The 24,975-nt window shown below is 37.5% G+C and overlaps 1 protein-coding gene and 1 pseudogene across 1 annotated transcript in view; one reads left to right on the plus strand and one right to left on the minus strand.

Moving 5' to 3' along the window:
• Positions 1 to 24,975, plus strand: part of PREX2 (phosphatidylinositol-3,4,5-trisphosphate dependent Rac exchange factor 2) — a 328,672-nt gene that overhangs the window by 58,548 nt on the left and 245,149 nt on the right. The window contains exons 2-4 of the mRNA XM_058275621.2: positions 14,983 to 15,054; positions 16,392 to 16,514; positions 22,288 to 22,392. Of these exons, the coding sequence (XP_058131604.1) occupies positions 14,983 to 15,054; positions 16,392 to 16,514; positions 22,288 to 22,392 (300 nt within the window). The remainder of the gene's footprint in view (positions 1 to 14,982; positions 15,055 to 16,391; positions 16,515 to 22,287; positions 22,393 to 24,975) is intronic.
• LOC139436456 (E3 ubiquitin-protein ligase Topors pseudogene) lies at positions 19,079 to 22,130 on the minus strand (annotated as a pseudogene).

Raw genomic sequence — 24,975 nt, forward strand, 5'->3', positions numbered from 1 at the left:
CATGTAACATTTTTGCAATCTAAAGCTTCTTTAAAAATAAAAAAAAATATATGTATAAATAAAAGAAACTTCAGACTAGTGTGGGGAGGGGACACACAAATTTACTACAATAAAATAATGCACGAGATGTAGTCGAGATGGTGTACAGGGTATTTTGAGGGCCAGGGAAGCAGAACCAACCCCAGCCTGGACAGGTAATGTGAGTCTACCTAGACAAGATGACACCTGAATGACTGTTAAGGATGAGTGAAAGAACTAAGTTTGGAGTGAAGAAAGAACTTTCCAGGGAGAGGGTACAGTAAAAACACAGGCACAGAGGAAGGAAACAACATGATGAAGGGGAAGCAAGAAGTTGAACATTTCTGGAGCAAATTGAACACAACACAAGGCAGTGAGTGATAGTCAGGGACCACCTCAGGAGCACCTTCAATCTCTTTGGTCTTTTGCCCCTTTCGTCCTCAGGTTTTACTATAGAAAATTCACCTATCAGTTTTGGATTTAAAATTAAATTGAGTTTTAATAGTTTATGAATCTGTATTGCCTCCCATTAGGTATAAGGTACTCCTTCCCACCTCCTGTGTATTTGTATTGTTATTGGTTAATGTATCACATCAATAAGAGAAGAATGCTTGATGTTCTTCTCCTAGTCCTGTCCTCCATGATTCTTTCCACACCAGTAAATAGCACCAGTGTTCACTCAATTGATCAGGCCCAAAACTTAGGAGGCCCAAAAGTTTCTCTCAATATATATCCAATCCATCAGCAAATCCTCCCAGCCATAACTTCAAAACATACACAGATCCAAACCCCTTTTTTCCCTCTGACTCTGTAGCACATCCTCTGTTCACCCGTCCTATTGCGATGGAAACCCAGTTGGACTCCCCCACAGTCATTTACGGGAGTGAGTTTTAGAGCAACACCTCTGCTTAAAATCCTTTGATAGCTTCTGTTTTAGTTTGCTAGGCTGCTCAAAGCAGATGCCATGCAATGGGTTGGCTTTTACCAATGGGAATTCATTACCTTACAGTTTGAGGCCAAATCAAGTCATTATCAAGATGATGCTTTCTTCCTAAAGCCAAGATCCTTGGGTCCTCTGCCACAGGATAAGGCACATGGTGGTGTCTGCTGGTCTCTCCATTCTCTTCTGGGTTTTGTCACTTTTAGCTTCTTGCTTCCATAGCTGTTTTTTCTCTCCCTCTGTATTCATCCCGTTTATAAAGGGCTCTAGCGAGAGGCTTAAGACCCACTTGGGCCATGCATTAACTAAAGTAACCCTATGTAAAGGTCCTATTTATAGTAGGTTTATGCCCCCAGGAGTGGGTTAGCTTTAAGAACGTGATTTTATGAGGGTACATACAGTTCTAAACCACCATAGCTTCCATCACACTTAGAATAAAATAAAAGTGCTTACCCCAGACCCTGCACGGCCTGTCATTGTCTAACTGTTGAATGCTTCTCCCATTTCTCTCCTCATACTTGTGCTTCTTTATCCACTCTGTCCCTCCTTCAAGTCCACTGACACTCCTCCTTCACTCCATCTGCTGTTCCCTTTGCTCACTCTTCCTTCACCAGATATTTCCATCCCTCACTTTATCACTCTTAACTGCTCCTTCAGTGGTGCCTCTTCAGAGGAACTTTCCCTAGCTATTGGATTTATTCCCTTAACCTGTCTTTTCTTGTAGGTACTTACAACACCTGAAATGGAATTGTGTATTTATTGGTTTATCTTTTGCATGTCTTATCCCTAAATGAAAGATCCTTGAGGGAAGGGAGTTGGTCTTTTCATCTCTGTCCACTTATTGCCTAAAACAGAGCCTGGCACAGAGTTGACACACAATAATGATCTCATACAGTGAGGATATTATTAGGTTTTGTCCAGAGACAAGAGATAAATGAGGGCAGATACCTCAGAACATATGTTTTGGTTTCCCATTGGGGCTCTCCTCTCTCCAATTTCAGGATACATTGTTTGTTAACCATTAATTTAAAAATACAATTCTTGCCATTACTCTTTATTCTTTGATCAGAATGTAAAGTTTTACAGTCAACATGGAGGAAGCAGATTGTTAGCAGTTTTCCTAAATCTGTCATTTGTCACCAATCCTATAAGCTTTCGTGTGCTCTGCCACCCCCAGAACCCACCCCAGTGGCTCCTGAATAGCCTGAAGGGTAAGAGGAGCCTCATCACCTGTGGAAGTGGTTCTGCTGTCCTAAGGCAGGTGTCCTGGGATGACAGCTGTGTACATCCAGACCATAAAACTGGGCTTCTCCCTTCATTCCTCATTTTTATTCCAGTTCTTTTTTAGGTCTGGAGCCTGGACTTTAATCCCACTGAATTTGGAGAAGGTCGTGACAGTAACAGTCATTCTTGTTAAATACCACCCTTCCTTCTTCACTCCCCCTCTTATCCCTCTTCCGACTCCAAACCAATGACCAGGTAGCATAAGGCTCACTGTCATCTTCTGGATCACCACAACTGTCAAGTCTCCAGACCACACCCCCAAATTTGGGCCCTCATTCAGATTAGACTTCAGGTTACCATATTCTTTCATACATTATTTGTACTTTTAAGCTCCAAGCCCTGCAAATAATTGCCCTAAACCAGGTTAGTTGTCCACACCCAGGCTAGAGACAATCTCATTTATAACCCTAAAAGGTTGCTTCTTGAATACCTAGGATGACTCAAAGCCAAAAGAAAACTATTGATGTCAGGAGATATTTGCACAGTTTTACTGGTGGGGAGGAGAGGACTAAAATCTAGCACCCTTTATTCTATTGCACCCCAGTGGGAAACTGATGCATATGTTCTGAGGATCTGCATTAAAATCTAGGACACTTTATTCTGTTGCACCCCCTCTAAAGAAGAGGTGCCTCCGCATATATTATTTGGCAGTTCTTGATCAAATATGTTGCATCTTTGTAGTGATGTAACAAAACTAAGAGATGAAGTTGGAAGAGACATTTACTTTTGTTTGTTTTACAACATACAGGCCAGGAAAAAAACATAAAACAGCATATAAAACATCTTTTAGGTTATCATACCTTTTTTTTCTAGAAGGAAATTTTTCTTATTTTCCTACAGCCACTTGCTTCATGAATATTCAGCTGTCAACAGAGCTGCAAGCCAATATCCATAGAAATGAACTCATTAATAGCATTTTGCTGGCTCCTATTTGATTCTTGAAGTATATAGAAGTATTCATGAGATTTCATCTTTTATTATTGATTTTTGAAGCACAATAGGATTATTGAGAATAATTGTTACCCCAGATTTTCACCATTATTTATTTTTCTCATATTTCTTGAATACTTAAGCAAGTGCTTCCAGATATTTGCCTTCTTATAAGCTAAAATAAAGCAAATTTATGGGGGAAATTATGGAATGGCTTGAGATAGTTTTTACATTTATGCATTTATGTATATACAACACTTATTCTTCATACTTCATTCTTATTACCATTGATTATAACTTGCTTTGTGGATGTTGTAAAAAGCAAACAAAACGGTGCCCCTTCTTGAAGGTCTTCCTTCAGAGATCAAGTGTGTCATTTAATGAAAAGAGCATCCAGCAAGTATTTTTGGTGACATAAAGTAAAATAGAAAAAAAATTGGTAATAATAGCAAACATGTATATTGGGCCACAGTGTGTCAGGTGCTTTATATGTAATCATTTACTCCTTGCAGGAAGTCCATGTGGGTAAATACTGTAATTTTCTCATTTTACCAATATGGAAACTTTGCCTCAGAGAGGTAAAGCAACTTGCGTGATGTCGATGTCACACAGTTAGTGAGTAGCAGAACTGGGATTCAAACCCAGCCATCCTGGCTCCAGAGGGCGAAGTGTAATGCCACTTCATAAATCAGACATCTAGACACCCTGGTGGTATAAATTTAGAGAACCTTTAGTTTTCGGCCGGGCACCCTCCACCATAAGTAGGTGAGGGGTCCCGAGCTCAGGGGAACTTGGGTTTTATAGGGGTCCATACAAAAGGGAGGGGTAGTTTTTCTTAGAAGGAGTTTCACTGGTTAAACTAATTTTGCTTTCCAATGCTGAGCAAGCAAGCAAGTTACAGAAGCGGAACATTGGCAGTTAGCTGAGCTATAGGGGGTTGGGGTGTTCACCCCTGGGGGTGGGGTGGGGTGGGTGTAAGGCCAGACACGAGACCCGGTGCTCCGTTCACTCTGCTTTCTCTGCATCAAGGGTTCTAGCTCTTAACCACTTCATCTCAAAGCCTCCTCTTGTATTGCGGTGCCGTCTACAAGCTGGACTGGCCCTTGTCCCAACACCTGGGTATTCTTTCCCCACTAATTTGAAATGTCGCCTCTCACCTCCCCGGGATATCTCCTGGACTCTCTTGATCTGTTTGTCGATAGTGGCCAGGCACTCCTCATTTCATTTACAGTACATGAATTCCTTTTAGGAAGAGAGTGAGGATGAAAAAGGAAAGGAACCTATAGGGTTTTGATAGAGAAGTAATTTGCATGTTAGGGGTAAAGGGAGATGATTTTAGGACTTTATTATAGAAAAGATCATGTAGGTAACATACATTTCTCAGGTATAAAACTTGGAGGAAAGCTAAATCAGTTTAAAGAATAGAATAAATTGTTAATTGAAACAAAATATATTTATGGTGAGGCAGACATAAATTTTTCATCTATAGTTTGTGGGATTTGCGCAGTGAGGGGGTCGATGGTGTGAGAAAAATGAGAGCAGTGTAAATCCGGCAGAGATGGAGCTGCTTTGGGGTCCTTATTCATTACTCTGGGTTGTTTTCCAGGATTAAAATACTTTTCTTTCTCCTACTGCTTACATTTCCTTTTCATGGGAACTGAATTTTTTAATAACGACTTAAACAGGAATAGTGTTCTGCACTTTAAATTCGGGAAATGACCAGTTTCCTGTCCCAGAGGAAAATTTGTGCTTGAGAATATTATCTATGTAACGGACTTTGTACTTCCCGCTTAGCCTTTTCTTTCATTGTGCTGTGATTTTTAAGTTATCTGAGCAGCACAATATGAAGTATTTTATTGGAGACACAATAGTCCACTGGCGTCTCTGTATAAATATTTGTATACTGCTTAAAATAAGGCAATTTAGCAGAATCTCCTTAAGAAAAGCTCTCATAATAAGAATGTTCATGTAAGCTCATGAACTGCCTTTTAGAAATCCATTTTATCCCATATTGATCACCATAAACATACTTTGATCCAAAATACCACTGGAGAAAAATGTGGGCTATTTGAAATATCTTTTTCTTTGTCATAAAAATACAAATGTCATAAAAATACAAATGTAATATATTCATTAAAAATACATTATGTTCATCTGATTTTAAGTTCCTTTATATTACAATTTTGACTTGTAATACATAGATGATTATATTTGAATTTAAACTTTACAGAGTAGCCTGATAAATCATCTTCGTTAATTATTCTATTGATGCTATAAAGCATCCAGAAGAGCTAGGTGAACTCAAGTGTTAGTCTTCTTTTCTTACTTGACTTTTCCTTGGAGGTCTTATGAGGTTGGTCTGTTATTTTATGTCATAAGCCTGTGTAATTCTTATCCATACCCAGATCTTGTAGTATCTCATTGAAATTAAAGCCATGGCCTAGAGATGCTCTGGCTACATTGTTCAATCTTTATTAAAACTTTGTGCTCTAGTAACTTTGTTCAATCTTTCTTAATACCTGTTTACTTAAGACCTGCAAGGATTATGGAGGTAGACACCAATCTATTAGCACCCTATAGTTTAATCCTGAATTTAAGAAGCAGATTTGGCTCAACTGATAGAGCATCTGCCTACCACGTGGGAGGTCCAGGGTTCAAACCCAGGGCCTCCTGACCCGTGTGGTAAGCTGGCCCATGTGCAGTGCTGATGTGTGCAAGGAGTGCCATGCCATGCAGGGTGTCCTCCATGTAGGGGAGCCCCACGTGCAAGGAATGCACCCTGAAGGAGAGCTGCCTCACGCAAACAGAGTGCAGCCTGCCCAGGAGGGGCACCGCACACACAGAGAGCTGACACAGCAAGATGACGCAAGAAAAAAGAGATGCAGTTTCCCAGTGCCGCTGACAAGAATACAAGTGGACACAGAAGAACACACAGTGAATGGACACAATGGGGGGGGGGAGAAGGGGAGAGAAATAAAAAAAAAAAATCTGAAAAAAAAATCCAGAATTTAATTCTCTTTCTACCTTCTACAATTGGTAAATTTCCAAATTTCTGGAATGTTTAGAAAGTAAAATTAGGAATAGAGAGATTGACATGTAAACAAAACATTTGGGGGCCACCCTGGAATCCTGAGCAGAAAATACCAACACAGTGTAGAAGACATACTAATTTTTTAATATGCACAGTAGAAGTCCCCCTTCCATTAGTCCTGAATTATAGTATTAGCTTTGAAATCAAGGAATTCTCCAGATGTTAGTTAGTGGATTGATTCACTGTTAATAGAGGAGCAGCAAGGAGGAGGCAGGAGGCTTTCACTTTAGTTCTGCTCGCTCTAGTCTTAGTAATAATTATAACCACAGTAGTAATAGAATGTGGCTGCAGGTAATGCAGTGCTAGCAGCAGCAGCAGCAGCAGAAACAGCAGCTAACATTTATTGAACCTTAATTATGTGCTAGCCCCGTGCTAAGTGCCGACTAACTACCTGCGTGTCCCGTCTCTGCCTCTCTGTGGGGTAGGTATTGTTACTAACTTGACTCAATAGGCAGTGTGCAGCTTTGGCTTCTTACTGATGCTCCGCACAGAGCTACAGTCCAGCCCCGGCAGAAATCCTGTGTCTGTAGGGCAGTGTGGTGTTTCTAGGTGTGCTAGGGGAGGAACGTGGTGGGTTAATTTTGAAGGGTTCCAAAGCAACCCGTCATTCACATGGGGTGCTTCCTAATCTTATTTCCTTTTCTTTAGTCCATTTCTCCTTAGAGTTTGGCATATCCCTGACCATTCCAGAAAGAGACATCAATCATACAGAACAATACAAGGAACACAAAATCTTCATGAATCATATGACACTTGGAAGTAGAAATAAAGCCAAGAAGACTTTATTGCCAGAGATGCCAGAGAGTCATTGCATTTAAATATATGTATATGTACAAAATGTGAAAAACAGTTTAAAATAAAGGACATGGGAGTCATTTAAATCTTTGAGAAAACAGCTGTATAGATGGCTGCCAGGGCTGACACTATCAAATCTTGCTTGCAAGAGTTACCATTCAATTTAATTTTAGGTTCCTTGAGAAACGAGGAGCTAAGTAAAATAGGCACCATTTTTTTTTTCTCTTTTCATATCCTTTCCCCTCCCCCTTCTGCTCATATCCTGGGCATACTTTTTCACTTAGACATTTTAAGATTAAATGCCATTTTGGAACTTAGAACTCTGGAATGATCAGTATAATTAAATTTATAAGATTCAAAATGTCCTTGATGGAACCTCAAGATTATGGCTGAAAATTGAAATGGCTACAGAGATTTGCATGTCACAAAGTGAGTTTAAGTGCCCTTTATGTAAGAAAAAGAACATTAGCGTGAGAACAAATAGCCATTAATATTCAGCTTTGAGGTAGGGTAATAGGGAATAGTGGTGACTATGGCAAAATGAAGACACATGTGGCTCCCTTCACTCCAGCCTGTTATTATCATTCAGTAATGTGGGCCCTCTGCTGATTTTCTACCAGTGTTTCAAGAAAGGCTATTATTGCTGTTTTTTATGTGAATGCTCTTATTTCTTAAATGGTAACATTTGAATCCATGTTTTAACATGGTATGTTAAAAAAAACCTCTACTATAACTGGTCTCTGCTTTCAATCAACTCATTGCCTTAAACCAGTAGAAGTTAATTATCCAAGAAAGACGGCTTCAGTATTCCCACTTTTACAGGCTGAGCTGTGAGATAAATTTGTCGGAACTGAAATTGCAAAAAATGAAATTAACAAAGGATGCAAATGAATGTCCGAAAAGTTGGCATTTCTAGTAGCATTTTATTGTAATCATCTCAGTAAATTTGATAATTTTCACTTTTAATAATGTTACTCAGAATTTAAAATGCATTGACAGTGGTTCTGGTAGGCATCTTTGAAATTCTCTTTTATCTTTTGTGCAGTTTCACTATTGACTCTCCGTCCATCTAACTGTTGAACACTTTAAAATCTGCCTTGTACAAGGCTCATGCACTGATCACATGTTGAAAAATGATGAATTCTTTCTCCTGAAGATTCTCCAAAGAACACAGTTCTGTCATGCTGGCTTTTGGCATATTGAGGTTAAATAGAAGACAATTAAAATTTTTTAAAATTATTGTCAAATACTAGCAAAGTGTCCACCAAGGAAGTTCTTCTAATCTGTGTGGTGTGATTTACAATTATCTTCACCTAGGCTGCTTTCAAATGCTAGTGATATTTACTTTACTCTTGATCTTAGCCAAAAGACTGAGAAGCGATATATTTATTTTATTTTATTTTTTAATTTACTTTAAATTAATAGTTGTTCTGAAGAAGAGCAAAGCATCTTTTGGTGGAAATTTAACAGATATTAAAGGGTTTTCAACCACGGTAATGCATCAAATGCCTTTGGTTCTGAATCATAAGGGAACAACAAGAAATGGAGGGCTTTGACTGGGCATCTTGACCTGCTGTTGGGGTCTCACTGAAGTCTCTTTGGGCAGCCATCTGCATATTTTACTTTAATGATTTTTGAGTGCTACTAGCGAATGATTTGTTTTTCTGTAAGTTTTTGGAGTGTTGTATTGTATAGATGGAATGTTGCTTTGACAGCCTAGGGCCACACTATTATCTGTTCTAAAGATGCAAAGATGCTGCCCATCTCCAGAGTCTGGTGGAGAGGATACTTACAAGCCCTTATTTTATAATTGTTGTTCCTAGTGCTTGAGTGGGAAGGACACTACACATGGTGTAAAAAAGAAATCTCTTGAGTTGTTCAAGAAGCAATTGAAACATAAATTCTTCCTATTATAATTGTTCTAAAAATGTGTTGGACTTTTTAATTTGGAATTTCACCAAACTGTTGAAACAAGGAAACTATATAGAGAGATTCTAGACTGAGCAAAGGTCACCTTGACACCAGACATCACTTACAGGTTTAATGTCTCCCATAGAGACTGATAAATCAAAAGCTGTTAGTCTTAAATTCATGAACTCACTTGGCACTATTATAGGTGTTTGGAGATTGTATGTGGCAGTGGCTCTAAACTTGGGTGATTGTGCCCCCCAAGGGGACATATGCCAGTGTGAATGGAGGTGGTACCAGCACCTAATGTATAGAGGCCAGGGATGCTTCTAAACATCTGACAAGGTATAGAACACCCTCCTCTCCCACCCCCAACAAAGAATCATCCAGCCCCAGGTGTCAATAGTGTCGACAGGTTGAGAAACCCCGATAAATGTTGACAGAAAAGTAAGAGAGTGTATGTATCATATCCTTACATTTCAAATTGCTGATGAATATTTGAAAAGATAATACACTAGGGAGATTAATATCACACAGTCTCGTGGTCTTCATAAATGAAAAACCATCCAGTTAAGAAGAAAATTCTGCACTCAGTCCATAAAGGTTTATTGAGACCCTACCGAGTATCAGGCATAGCTGTAGGTCCTAGGCTGCCCCGAGACCACCATAGTCAGTTCCTGTCTTCAGGAGCTCCCTTCCCAATGTGACAGATAATAAACTAACAGAGGTAACCTATGACATTGAGGAGTGGCAGATGCTGCATGGTTAAAGCAATGTTTTAGGCAGGGCACCGGGGAAGGCAGCACGTTAGGCTGGATGGTCAGGAGGGACCTCTCTGAGGAGGTGGCCTTTAAGCTGAGAATTGAGTGGAGGAAACAGTCAGCTGAAGAGTATGTGAGGCACAGCACGCAGGGCTTAAAAAGACCCAATGGTGGGAAGTGAGCATGTGGCTTATCTGGGGAGGAGCTAGACATTAAAGAAATTTGCAAATGTGAAACGCTACCCAACTGCTCAATGAATTTTTTTTGGGAAAAGATAGGCATTTTCATAAAAAGTAGGTTATTTGGATTAACAAGTTATTGGTTTATTTTTATTACTTTTAAATGAATTTATAATAAATGAGTTTACTGAGCAAATGTTAAAATATTTCTGTTCTGATTTCCAAAATATTAAGTATTTGATAGATACTTAGGTAAACCAAAGCTTGTTGGGGTTCTCTACAATATTTTAAGTTTAAGAACCACTGGCTAGAAAAATGCCTGGCACACGGCATAAATATTGTTGAATTTTTCCTGGTAGTTTATTGTTTGTATGTATTTAACTTTATAGATACTGACACCACAGTATGTGTCCATTAACTTTTCCATATTGAAGGAAGAAATTCTGCTTAAAAAGTTGGGAATCAATAGTAGTTCAGGGAAGGGTGAGATCCAGTGAACTGGAGAGATTACAGAAGGTTCATGGAAACTATATTAAGGGAACATAATGTGAAATTTGAAGCATGACTTGATCTAGTATTTTCCAGCTTAAAAAAATAAACCCTGCCTGGACCCAAATCGACCTCCATATCTCTGTACCCTTGCTTGGCAAAACTTCTTTGAAAAATTTCCATGGTTATTGGCTCCATTTTGTCATCCACAATTTCCCCCTTAACCCATAACATGGAGACTCTGGTCACCAGGTCACCAATTACTGCCTCCCATGTAGTCAAACTGTGTTATCTCTTTATATGTTTCTTGAATTCTCAGCAGTGTCAAAGCAGTTTGACCAAGCCCACTTTTTGAACCCCTTCTTCCAGTTGGCCTTTGTGACACCAATCCCTTGATTTAGTCTCTACATTACTGGAAGCTTTTTCTCAGGCTTCTTTGGTTTCTCTGTTGCCTGACCTCTAAATGTTGGAGTGTCCCAGGCCTCTTTCCAGGGGCCTTTTACAAAATGGCACCATTATCAACCAGATATTCAGGGCAAAGCTCAAATGCTAAGGCTTTCTCATTTGTCAGGACTTCATTCCTCCCTCAGGGAAACAATACAAAACCAAATAAAACCCGATCTTTCTAAGAGCTGTCATGCGATATATTAAGTTCAACAGGTAAAAAGAAAATATTTATCCTTATTGTTGTCTCTTCCATTTATTTTTATGACATGAATATACTTTTTCCTATGAGTGTGAAAATCTTTAAAACTTCCTCTTTAGCCCTTATATATAAAAGTTGTCTTTCTCTCTTTCCGTACTAAATAGCCGCATTTTCAATGTGACAGATTGCTTCTAAGATTATTCTGAATATTTATAGGAGCAGTACAGTTTAGTGCTTAGATGATACCATGAAATTTATAGTATTTAGAATTAAATACATTCAGGTATTTAGACTTAAAAGTATAAAGTGTTACCATCTGTGGGGCTTTTGAGAGCACTCTACTATGTATGCCTGACTGATGAAAAGAGTCGGAAGGATAATGAGTTGAGAGGGATCATTTAGTACTTTGAAACTGTAAAATAAGGAAATGTATTCTGAGAGGCAAACTTGTGGTGAACTACCAGAAGCTGAGCAGACAAGGAGCAAGGCGATTGCTTTTACCTTCCCATTATACCTTTCTTTGAGTTTTCATCCCTCTTTGGATTTCTTGATAGCATGTAAATCTGTGACATTTTTAGCTTTCTTAGACTTTAATTATTGTATGGTCTTTAACATGGGCTTTCACCAAGTACATGGTCAGACAAAAACAATATGGAGCAAATTACAGAGGAAGAGTTCTCTCTGAGTGGGAAGGGTGCAGCCCATGACTAGAATGATCTCTAGGAATCATTGGGGAAGGCTGGGAAACGGAGTGTGTGCTAACCATGTGCAAGTGGACAGCATGTGCTGGGGCATCTGCGTGTTCTTCCCCACGCGGCTTAGCCTATCTCATCGAATTCACCTCTGTCTGAACCTCCCTAGTCCTCAGAAGCTTTTATGATCAGTTTATACACCCTAGATTATTATTTTCTTGGTGGTAACAGTCCCTCTGGTGGGATAGGAGAAACCCCAAGTGACTGAAGGAGAGGGAGATGTACAGAGAAAAGCATCATTTGACACAGAGTTAAAAGTCAAGGTAAAATAAGTAAATCCATCTACCCCATTATTTTATAAGTCTGTTTTTTCGGTTTTGGAAGAGTAAACATAAAGGAATGCTCATCAAAATGTGGTTTCTGGACCGATTACATCAGAATGACCTAGGAAGCTTGTTCAAATGGAGATTTCTGGGTCCAAAGCCAGTCTACTCAATGAGGCCTTCTGGGGAAAGGGCCAGGGAATCTGCATTTCAAACAAACTCTCCAAGTCTTACACACAATAAAAGGCTTGAGAACCATTGGCATTAAGAGCTGTTTCCTACTGCTTATTTTCAATAAATTTGTGCCAAGATGAAGATAATCAAATTCTGAGGGAGTTCTAGACCAACGAGAATAAATGAATGCAGATGTAAAACAGTATATTAAGTTCATCAGGTGCTTTTGTGATAGGTGCTAATACTCCCTTTATAGCTATGCCCCAGTTTCTAAAGCCTGAGACAACTTTATAGATACTGGTTGTTAAAGAATGATTCTGGAAAAGTGTGTCTTTATCTTCAGGAAAGACTTGCTATACGTTTTATAAAAATGTCAGTTTTTCATGACTTTGCACTCTCAGCAAACTGTCTAAAATTTGCCTTTGCTGTTGTATAAAATGAGGTTTTTGGGAAAAATAAATGCCTGGTCAGAAATGCTAACGAGGTCCAGGTTTCCTTTCTTATACAGTTAAACAAAAAGTTCCATATTGTCACGAAGCAAAAGAAGATTAAAAGTCAGATAAAGGAACAGTTTACTTTATTAGTTTATATGATGCCTTTCAACTCATAATTTGATCCTGTTTTCTACCTCATAGCTTTAATTTATTGGTTTCAAAATGAGACTGAGTTCAGTTTATGAGGATAAGGTTTATAAATGTAGAGGTGAAGTTTAAGTTTTCCTTGCATGACAGGTTACCTGTTTACTATGTGGTCAATATGAAATGTAAACAAGGTATGTAAACCAACCCTGTTATTTTAAGACTAAATGGAAAGGCCTTAAGTGCATTTCTGGTATGAGTATATGGAAAAATATTCAAGTAAAATGAAACTAAAATAAAAAATTAAACAAAATAATAGTAACTGAAATGGACAGTAAAGTCAGAAAATTGAAGTATCTTTTTCCATTGCCAATTATACCTAACTTTGGGTAACAGTTCAAACAATTATATCACAAGTTTCCAATAAAAAAAAATTAAGGTAACATCCAATACCTTCTTATTTCATTTTTATTTAATTCTGCTGAAGTTAATGGGTTGGGGATATCAGCACTAATATGGCTTTGTAGTTTTATGGAATCTGAAACACGAACTAACTGGTTGAATCATGAATAAAGTGCTGAAGCTGATGCTATGAGTGAGCGCTTGTGATCTATTTATCTTCTTTTGACTGAAATAGTTTTGCTTTTCAACAAAGTTGTAACATACTCACTGCCAAATATTCAGGAAAAGTGTCAAAGGTTACCTACAATCCTACCATCTGGAGATAACTGCTGTTTGCATTTTGATATAATGTACATATGTTTTTCTCTTTATGAACATATGCTGTTATGTGTAATGTTATGTACACACATTAAGTATGCTGCTTAGTAAACCTTTTTACCAAATAGTATTTCATAGATATCCAGTATATACCACATGTCTAATAAAAGTTTTATTGCATTCCATTTGTGATTGTACTGTCATCATAGCATTCTAGAATTTGAATATACCATAATATTTAATGATTATCTAATTGATAGATGTTTAGGTTGTTCCCACTTTCCCCACATTTTGTAATCAATGCAATGACATTCCTTGCCTGAGTGTTTTTTTAGGATAAATTCCTCAAAGTAGACTTGCTGGGTTAAAGTAAACGCCAATTTGTCTCATACTCTTTCTTATTAGAAATGAATTGAGGGTGATAGTTTCTTAACTTTATGAACAATCCTGGATTTTGTTGCTCTTTGTCAAAAATATTCTTACCTTAATTTTCATTTGCTTGATGCAGTATACAGAGGTTTCCTAGAGCTTCCCTAGTGTTCCCTAGAGTTTACTTCCGGGGGAGTTGGTAGGCTGCAAGGTCATATACTGATTTGGCAGGCATTGGACAAAGCCCTTAAGTCAGGAGGAAGGAATGAGGTCACCTGATTACCAGGTAGTTAATGGATGGTATCACAGAAGCGACAAATCACATTTGCCAGAGGGAAAGTCCTTTCTTCCTTTCCTTCTAAACTTTCTTTTTTAAGGTACAATATAATAACTCATCCTCTTCTCTCTCGCTCTTTTTATTTTGTAAAAATAAAAGCTTGTTTAGCCATTGGTCAGCGCTTAAGGCCATTATGAAGAGTCCATGCCTTTGAAATGCTAATGAATTTATTTGACTACCTTGGAGCCATGGAGAGCCCTGATAGGATCTCAGTAATAAAAATTCTGGATTCCTGAAAATAAAGGGTGAGGTGGAGGTAGAAGGGAAGGGAAAAATCTTTCCATTTCTGCTGAAAGTGCTATCCCTGGAAATGCTTATTGGCAGGGAGTACACACATACACACTCTTTCTCTCTGCTCTAAGGGAGTCAGTTCAGAATTTCTGGTCTTTACTATTTTGATTAGAAATATCATTTTTATTAGATTTTTGTGCTTTACAAGTCTTAGAAGTTTAGAAAACTTCTGACTCTAAATGTTCAAACAGAACTTTGAAATCCTGAAAGATAATTTAACTCATGTATACTTCATCATTTTTGGCCCTCTCCCAACCGATAAAGTATTATAACTCCCGGGTAGGAGTAGCAATGCATAAGGGTTTCACCTTTTATAACAAAACTATTATATCCAACAATTGGCTTTTCAGACTTTTCGTTTCTTATTTTAAAAATCTAATTTAATTTTGATCACCACCCAGTTATTTTATTAACCTTATATTACCCTCATAAACCTTTTTATTTTTGTTTCCTGCAGGCATTTTTACACCGAATGAACCAGTGTGCAGCATCAAAAGTTGACAAAAATGTAACAGAGGACACAGTGAAGGTGAGGAGGTGTAATTGGTTCTTGACCCAAACACAAGTTCCCCTTAGATAAAATTTTACCTGTCAGATGCTACTGTATTACCCTCCAACCTATATTCAGTTCTATTAACAGTATGAGTCTTTGTGCAGGTCACTTGTGTTGATGATAATTAGAAAAAGGGGAACTCGGGTTTGGGAAAAGAAATGAGGGCTTAACAAGATGGCATAGAAGACCTGGAGGTGTGTTATAATGAGGACTTAATTATGTTTGAAAAGAGGAAGAAAAAGAAACCTTAGACTAGGAACCTTATTGTCTATGAGAAGGAAAAGGGAGTTGAGCAATCTGTAAAGCAATTTCTAGAGGTGGCTCCAAGGCCGGATGTGGGCAAAAACGACTTCCAATCTCTGTGATCTCTAAGGAACAAATGATTTGGGTGGTCCATTGGTACAGAAAAAAGTCCACATAGTATATTTAACTAAGAAGCAAATGTTTAAGAAAGCATATTTTTTAAACTTTAGTGATGAAGAATTGTGAGAAGTTTTGAAAAAAATATAAGGAATAGTAAGTGGAAATTAATTGTACTGTAGCTATTACTCATCCAAGTTATATAAATCATCATTGACATTTAATAATATGCTAATTTGCTGTTTTATTTTGCTGAAAATAATATTTCTAAGGATATCACAGGTTCTCTTGATTTTGTTACTGTTTTCCCATGAGTTAAACAGTTAACCTTCAAGTTCTCCTTCCAAGGGAATTTTTTAGTTAGTATGCAAGCAAAAGAAACCTATTACTCAAACCAACTAGAAGATTCTGTAGTTACATGTTAGGAACCCCAGACAGAAGAGAACTTTCAGGACTGGTGACTCAGAGAGGTCACCAAGGTTGTTAGGTGCTTCCTAATTCTTTCACCTGCCATCCAGGTTAATCAGCTTTGCACTTAGGCTGCCTCTTCCCCTGGATGCAAAATGACCCTGTAGAGGTCACTTCCAGACATGGCACTTTCCATAGAGAGAAAAGGACTGCGTCTCCTTAAGAGCAAAGAGGTCCTTCTCCCGAAAAGCCTGCCGGCAAATCTACCCACACTGTTTTCAATACAGCCCATCCTGGCGCGGGGCGGGGCTACCATGCGGATCAGCCTTGGGAGTCAGGCACAGGGTGGAGGTTCTTAGAGAAGAGCGGGGTGGAGGGAATGGCCAGCAAGATGGGATAGGGGTGGGGGGCAGAATGGATGCAGGTAGTTAGCCAGTGGGCTTTTTAGCTTGGAGAGGGTGCACTCATAGATTTTTAGCTGTGCTCTCAGATTTTTTTCTTAGTGACTTTCTACTGCATTTACTTACACATTTGTTTATTTACAGATACTCTTCTCAAACATTGAAGATATCCTTGCAGTACATAAAGAATTCTTAAAAGTTGTGGAAGAATCCTTAGATCCTGAACCTAATGCTCACCAAGAAGTGGGAACCTGCTTTCTTCACTTTGTAGGATAACTTTCTATATTTATTTTATGAGTGTCCCCCTTACATTTTAAGTTAAGCTCTTTGGCGTGGTAGTATGTGTGAATTCAGCATTAGAAGTAAAATCTGATACCAAAAGTTTGGGGTCTTTTAAGGCCAATGGAATCTTCCATCTAGAGCCAGAAAAGGGGCGAGTGCCTCACATCATCCATTTTATTCAGTGAAGAATAAACAGCCTTTTCTTGTTCCCCAACAAGTTAGTTCTTCGCATCCTCTGTAGCTTTGAATTCTAATGAATATTCAGGACATTCATAATGAATGGATTTTTATGTTTCCCTCAAACATAGAACATTTTTCTTTTGAGGCAGAAAATCCTCACTCTTATTAGGGCACGATCAGCCTTTAATTAGTTAGAATGTTCCCTTGTTAATTGGCTTGTAGCAAACCTGGAGGTGAACAAGCCCAGTGATTCTAGGTACACAGATGCCCAGGTCTGAATTTCCCTCCAGGAATAGATGGTTCATTAGAAGATGGTCCTGAGCAGAGCAGAGAAGTGGCAAGGCAGCACACCTTTTTGAGCATCAGTTGATTCAAAGTATCTGTTGTTTACCTGCATGACCTTTTTCACATATTTTTACACGATAGCTGAAATTATTTATGAAGTTGGCATGCAAAATAAAAAGCCACCTGTGAAGAGAAAATTGTTTTCAGAACTAAAGAGCATTCATATAAAAAAAATAGTGCAACTATTAATATTACTCCACTGATATGAATTTTCACAACCCCAATTTTATTATATGTATTTACCAGAATGCTATGCAATTACTCTTATTGAAAACTGTGTGAGAGTATTCTGTTATAGAGTATGCTTTTCATTTTTTACTTTTCTGAGTTTATAATAAAGATAATTCATATTTTTATATGTAATAAGACTGTATATTTTATTTTTGTCCATCAGAAAATATAAAGATAATTTTATTAGAGAGGTTCCTTACGTATAGGAAGATGAGGCTGTGCTTTCATTAGGCACAGTTGGAAGCCAGGCATGTTTCTGTCCACTTTCTGCAGTCTGTTTGTTTTCATGAAAGAGCTGGAAACTTCTGGTTGGAGTACTTGCTATCATAGTCCAGTGTTTGCACATGGGAATCTTGCACCCTGACATCCATTTCCTCAGTAACACATTATGAATCTGTCATCTATGAATTTAGCTAAAGAATTTCTGAGGTTTATTTTATTGTGGCTCATACTCCCTCTTGAGATAAGTAATCTAATATATTCTCTACTGGCTATGTAAAATAGCACTTAGTGTTTCTAAATGCATGTCTTTGAAATTCAGAAGGCTACACTCCTAATATTTGACCAACAAATGTTCTGTGTCTTCCTCTTCTTATTGGTACTGCTGTGATAGATATTGATTATAGCCTCTTTCAGAAAATCTTATAGATGGAAGGGGCATTGCTGGTTAGGATGGTGAAATTCCTCATTTTTTGAAAGAATGTTCTCTCTAGCCTCTATGAAAGCTGTTCATTTTGCTTCTATTTGATCACTTTTAGTGACAAGTCTAATTGTTAAAAAGATTGAGCCTGAACCTGCCCATCTCTGCCCTTGAGGTTTGGACCTAGTGGTCCTTGTTTTGTGTTTTGGAACTACATACAATCTGTAAATTCTTTACGATATGACAGCTATTTGAAAGTAGCTATTTCTGTTCTATGTTAACTTTCCATACTCTCTTATACTAACAGGAGTCTCCTTCTGAAATGACCTCTCTTAGGTAGTATCTTCAAGGTCCATCATTATTTTAGTTGCTTGTTTCTGGATATTTTCTGGTTTGTCAGTGTCCCTCTTCAACACATCTTTTCAGATTGGTGTATTTGAACTTCATGGTACTCTGTTTCTTTATTCCTGTATGATCTGGCACATGCTTTTCCCTCTACCTAAAATGCCTTTCTTTTCTTTACCTGCCTGGAAATTGTGGATTCATCTCTCTAGGCCATGTTCAGATATTACTTCCTTTTTCTTTTTTTCCATTTTTAAAGTGTTACTTTTTTTTTTCTTTTGTTGAATACACATTTATTTTACTGGCAGTCCAGATAAACAAGTATATAAAGGAAATATTTAAATTTTTCTTTTGGCAGATATTAAGATAAACTGTGCCTCAATTTAACCAGAAGAAATGGTTTTGAATCATACAAATTTTTCTTTACGAACAAAAATAAAGACTATCCAAAAGGAGTCTCCTCGTTCATAATACATTTCCAGAATAACTCTCAAAAAATTCAAAAATGCTCATTACTACTTAAAAAATATGTCAATACCATATGGCTTTATGAAATACTTTCTAAAACTTACATTTTTATTTGAAAAGGATCCCAAGTTTTAAATAGACTGCCAGCAATACCATTTTCTTCACTTAAAAGTGCATACCTCTAAATGCGGGACTTAACATACTTTCTTGAACAAAGAAAATGCTTTTTACAAGTTTTAAACACAATAATCACTTAAAATATTTTAAGGGCAGAAAAGAGTTTTCACCAAAAGCCATCTTTAAATAGACTGCAGTAGATGACATTGTTCTTTTTTAAGTGTCTCTATACCATACGGATTCTCAATGAGATGCTTTGGCAGTTTAGGGACCTATCATGGTCTCTAACAAGAGACACTGACACCAGTGCTGTCCATGGAGATGGCAAGTGCTTTGCTGGCTCACTGAAATAGATACAACATTTCTGGGCTCTTTCTCCAAATCAGAGGCAAAGTGCTCTCTTCTCTTACATCAAGAGTTTGTTCAACTGACGCTGCCTAAGGTGGAATATCATCTTCTGTTTTATCCGAGTCATCAGTAAGTGTGGTAATATCATACTCTTTGTCCAGAACACCAAATTCATCTTCTATTGTAACTACATCTTTAGTTTCAAATGGTTCCAAAGAAGGAGCCAAAGATTCATTTTGTAGAGGGTCTTGAGGACCACTGTTGTCACATTCTGTTTCTTCCTTTATTCCAGATTCTTTTTCACTGTCACTGTCAATGGTAATTACAACTGGGGAGCGTGAAGCATTATCTCCATAGTGCTTCATATGCTGCTGCTTCTGTTTCTTCTTTTTACGATGCCTCATATCAGTAGCTTTCCCTTCATAAATTCTCTATACTTAGGCTCCAGGTCCTCCTTTTTCTCCTTTTGTTTCTTTGTCTGATGATTGGTTGTCTGAAAAGCTGTCACTCTCATTTTTGTAGTTTACATCCAGTTTTCATGATTTTTGGTATGACTATCCTTCACTTTAGAAGCAAACTCATGGATGGTTGAGTCACCTTGTAGTAGCTTCCAAATGCTGCATTTTGCATTTTCATTTCCCTCCAGGCTTTTCATTACTTAGCCGGCAGGCCCTGTAGATGTAGTCCTTGATCTGTTACTACACAGGCTTCTTGATTTATGCCTTTCGTAGTAGCAATATTTCCTTTCACTGTGATTATTTTTTCCCCTAGCATTTGTTCTTTCAGAAAAGGAGTGAGTCCTAAATTCTGGACTTGAAGATTGTGTGGAATAATGAGTTCTGGACAGTCCTCCTTCTATAAGAAGATTCATAGCCATCCCTGTCCTTGTTTCTACTATAAAATGTATACTTCCTCTTATATCTGCTTCCATACTTATCTCTTAAATAATGATCCCTATTTCTACTCCATGATATTTTCCATGACCACTGCTCTGAGACCATGTTCTGCTTGTGCTCTCACTACTTAACTGCTATCTCTAGTTCTTGATCTCTTTTTGTCTCTTATCCCTCTAGGTCTGCTGTTCTCCCTGCTTCAGAATGGTTGTCATTCTTTTTTTCCCATGGTGCTCTCTATAAGTGAGAAGATCAGAAGATCATGTGTGCTTCTACCACATGAATCTAAACCTGATTCTTTCTGTGCCTGTGGTTGTATGGGGAATATACTCTGTGTGCTCTCGTAGATTAGCTCAGGTCTCTAGGAGATGACAGCGATGTAGAGCATTTCTCTCCCTTCTTTAATTCTCTTACCAGAATCATAGTGACCTTTCCTGCTCTTCCTTTCCATGAGCAGAGTGTGGAGATGTACATCTACTAACATTACTATCACCAGAACTGTAAAGCTGCCCTTGTTCCTGTGTCTTTCCTGCATTCATTTTCTCATAAGAGCCTAACTCTTCAGAATCAGGACAGCTCAACAAGTTCTGGGGTCCTCTCAGCTAGTGGTTTAACAAACTCAACAATGACACAATTATCCAAAGAGGAATCACTGTCATTATTTCGGTCCTCATTGGTTTGTACTCCTTGTAGCTGAGATGCAGTTCTTCCCAGGTACAAGTTCTTCATTTGAACTGTCAGAAATATTTAAAAGGGAAGACATGGCAGCATGCACCTGTTTTCAGCTTGAGTAAGAGGGCCCTGGAGTTTCATCATCCCATGGTACTTGGCTTACAGTGACTACATTAACGTTCCACTCTTGGGTCTCAGCCTCGTCTGGAGATATTGTTATTAAGACTGAAGAATCAGAATGGCTGCCTTCTTTGTATGAAAGAGCAGGGCAATTGTTATTAGCATGCTGGCCAAAGGCCGCCATGTTAAAAGGAGATCGAGCGAAACTGATAATTCTTGTAGGCCGATTAAGTAAAAACAGTCTTAAGTCAGATACAAATGCCTCACTGTTCAAATCATGGGTGAGTAACGTTACTCAGGATGAGGTGGTGGATGATATTCACTAAAGATCCATGAGTTCCTAAAAGAACCCTGAGGTCACATTTTAACCTGCGGACCAATCTTTGAAGGAAAAACTCAGCTGATCTAGCCCTAGTGAGTGCCTTCTTCAGTAGTTCTAGGGCAAGCACCAGCACAACAGACAGTCTGTCTAAAATTAATAATACCCTGTTCCTGAAATTTCCACAAAGATCTTTATCTGTGGTAGGTGGCCTCCTTATTGAAGTCTGCCTCATAAATTGAGGAAGTTCACCTTCTCTAGGTCTTGTTGAAATTCCTGAGCCTTCAAATAGTCCTCCACTCTCTGGTGGAGTAGTTGTTTTATTCATGGTACTACCAGGTAAATAGCAGCATTTCACTCCCCTGTCATCGTTGTACGGTAATGAAAATGTCGAACATCGGGGTGGCAAAAGAACCAGTATATGAAGGCCTTAAGACATACTCCTTGAAGTCATCTTCTGCCCTCACAGAATGGAAAACAGAGTCAGAGGGCTGTTTACACAGTGGTCCTTCAGCTTTGTTTTTAGATTACCTCTGAACACAGTGAAAACAGAACTTAGGTAAGCAGCAATCTAAGACACATTATCAAATCTATCCAAGCAAATTGGACACTTAGAATCAAGAGATGAATCAGCTGGTACTGTCTGCTGCAATTTGCTGGTTCCAGCTTTACGTGAAAAGTCGTCCATTTTAAATTCCTTAGCAGCTGATGCCATTACCCAGAGAATACTCATGCAGGCCTGGCTGGGGTGCTTGTGGTAAGCTCCTGATAGCCCAGAAAACTCTATCACTTCCTTTTTAAAGCTGTGTCTGATTCCTTTAGGCAAAGCTAAGTACTCTCTTCTCTGTATTCTGCTATCACTGGATTCATGTATCTATTACTACAGGAATCATATTGGAGAATAGTTCTTCTAGGCTATTCTTCATGCGCCAGTGAATATAAATAAGTGAAGTTTACTATCTTGTGCACACATACAGTATAGCTCTTGAAACATAGCATATACTTTTAAAAGTTTATTCATGAACACATAGATAAAATTCTCAAAATTGCTAATTAAATGATTATTCTCACTTCAATTCACAGAAAGACAAGTTTCGTATCTATGATGAGTATTGTAGTAACCATGAGAAGGCACAGAAATTACTTCTTGAACTTAACAAAATAAGAACAATACGGACATTTCTTTTGGTAAGTATATATTTATAGGTCATCATATACTGTTATCGGTTGATAGGCCAAGAAAGAACCAAGGTAGAGCATCACTGTGGTATAAAAATCTATTTGTAGATACTAAGGAAGCTAGAGTCCTTCGATGAATTTAATTCTTGAGAGTTGGGATAAGCTTGTACACAAGGCTCGTTAACAGGGCCACTGCTAATACCCCTCCTGGCTGATCATGCACTGTTTATGAGACCCCACAGGTTCTTAGTGAGGGAAGATGCTTATAAACATTTGTCATTGTTTTTATGTCCCAGAGTTCATCATTGTTTTTATATCTCCTAACCTCCTAGGGTTTCATTTACATCTGCTAAGAGAGCTATAAGTAGGGCAGGAACAGGAAGGAAGTAAATCATGAGTGCAGTAGAAAGAAGTTTAAAGACTGACCTTTCTCTTACATACAGTCCCCACTCAGTTTTCACAAAAGCAGCAAAGATGTATATTTGATTTATTTTCTTTGGGATAGCACCCATAAATGCATATTTCAGCAGTTACTTGTGTAATCTGTCAGTGAGGACCACACTGAAGTGTACAATTCAGTGATATTTAGCAAATTATGGAGTTAAGAAGCTATCACCACACTCCAGTTTTAGAACATTTCTATTACCACAGAAAGTTCCCCCATGCCTTTTATAGTCAATTTCTGTTCCTACCCTTAGCTCCAGGCAACGATTGTATACTTTCTGTCTCTATAGATTTGACTTTTCTGGAAATCTCATAGAAATATGCTCTAATAATGATTGAAGTGATGAGGTTATTCCAAATACCTTCGCTTGTACACTTCAGATGAAATGTGTGCTTTATTAATATGTATCAATAAAATTGATTTGTTCCAAAAAATGGAATCATGAATATAATCTTTTGTGCCTCGATTCTTTTACTTAGCAAAATGTTTTTGAGCTTCATCCCTATTGTAACCACTATTCTATATACAGATCATATTTTTCATCCCTTTGCCAGTTAATAAACATTTAGACTGGGTACAGTTTTGGCTATTAAAAATAATGCTGCCGTGAACATCTGTGGACATGTGTATGCACACTTGTATATTTTCATTTCTCTTGGGAAGATATTAGGAGTAGAATTGCTATGTCATTGGTAAGCTTATGTTTCACTTAAACTGCCAAATGGTTTGCCAAAGTCACTGTGCCAATACACCAGCAATGTATGAGTATTCCAGTTTCTCTATATCTTTGTCAACATGGTATTATCTTTTTTTTTTTTTTTAATTATGGTCAAGCTCATGGATATATAGATAAATCATGGTTGTTTGAATTTGTGTTTCCCCAGTGACTAATGATATTAAGCATGTTTTCATGTGCATATTAGCCATCCATGTGCCTTCTTTGGTTAAAAGCTTTTTAAATCTTTTGACCATTTTTTAAATTGGGGTGTTTATCTTCTTCTTATTGAGCTGTAAGAGTTCTTTAAATAACTTGGATATAAATCCTATATAAGATATAAAATTTGCAAATATGTTCTCCCAGTGTGTCTTCTCTGTTCTTTTATAAAATATTGTCTTTTGAAGATCAAAATTTGTAATTTTGATGAAGTGCAATGTATTAACTTTTTCTATTATAAACATGCATTTGTTGTCATAGCTAAGAAATTTTCCCCCATCCCAAGGTCACAAAAATTTTCATCTAAGGTATGCTTCTTCTAGAAATTTTATACTTTTTACTTATATTCAGGTATGTGGTGTATTTTGAGTTGATTTTTATGTATGTTATGTGGTATGAGTCCAAGTTCATTGTTCTTGTATGTGAATATACAATTGTCCCAATACCATTTGTTTAAAAGACTGGCCTTTCAAAACTCAATTGACCATAAATATATGTTTATTTTTAGACTCTCAGTTCTGTTCCATTGTTGTATATGTCCTTCATTTGCCATACCACGTGGTCTTGATTAAAGTAGCTTTCTAAATGTTGAAATCATGAAGTGTAAATCCTCTGGCTTTCTCCTTTTTCAAAATTATTTTTGCTTTTTTAGGTCCTTTGTATTTCCATGTGAATTTTAGCTTGCTAATTTCTACAAAAAACAAAAGCTTGCTGGGATTTCTAAAGGGATCATGTTAATTCTGTAAATCATTTTGAAGAGAATTGCTCTCTTAATATTGATTCTTTTAATAATGAACATGTGATGTCTATTGTTTATATATTATTCAATATTTCTTAGCAATATTTTTTGATTTTCAATGTTCAGATCTTATATTTTGTTAATTTTATTCCTAAGAATTGTATTCTTTTTGATGCTATTTTAATTGGAATTATCTTAACTTCATTTTTGAATTGCTTGTTACTATTTTATAGAAACACAATTGGCTTTTGTTTTTGATTTTGTATCTTCTGATCTAAATTCATTTTTTAGTTCAGGTAGATTTTTGAAGATTCCTTGGATTTTTTCTTTTTACATATAGGACCATTTCATCTGAGAATAAAGACAGTTTTATTTTCTACTTTGTAATCTAGATGCCCCATTTTTTCTTGCCTTATTGCATTGGCTAAAATCTCCACTATAATGGCGAATAAAAGTGGTAAGAGCACGTACCCA

This window comes from Dasypus novemcinctus, chromosome 14, assembly GCF_030445035.2.
Source record: "Dasypus novemcinctus isolate mDasNov1 chromosome 14, mDasNov1.1.hap2, whole genome shotgun sequence".
Classification (NCBI taxonomy): Eukaryota; Metazoa; Chordata; class Mammalia; order Cingulata; family Dasypodidae; genus Dasypus; species Dasypus novemcinctus.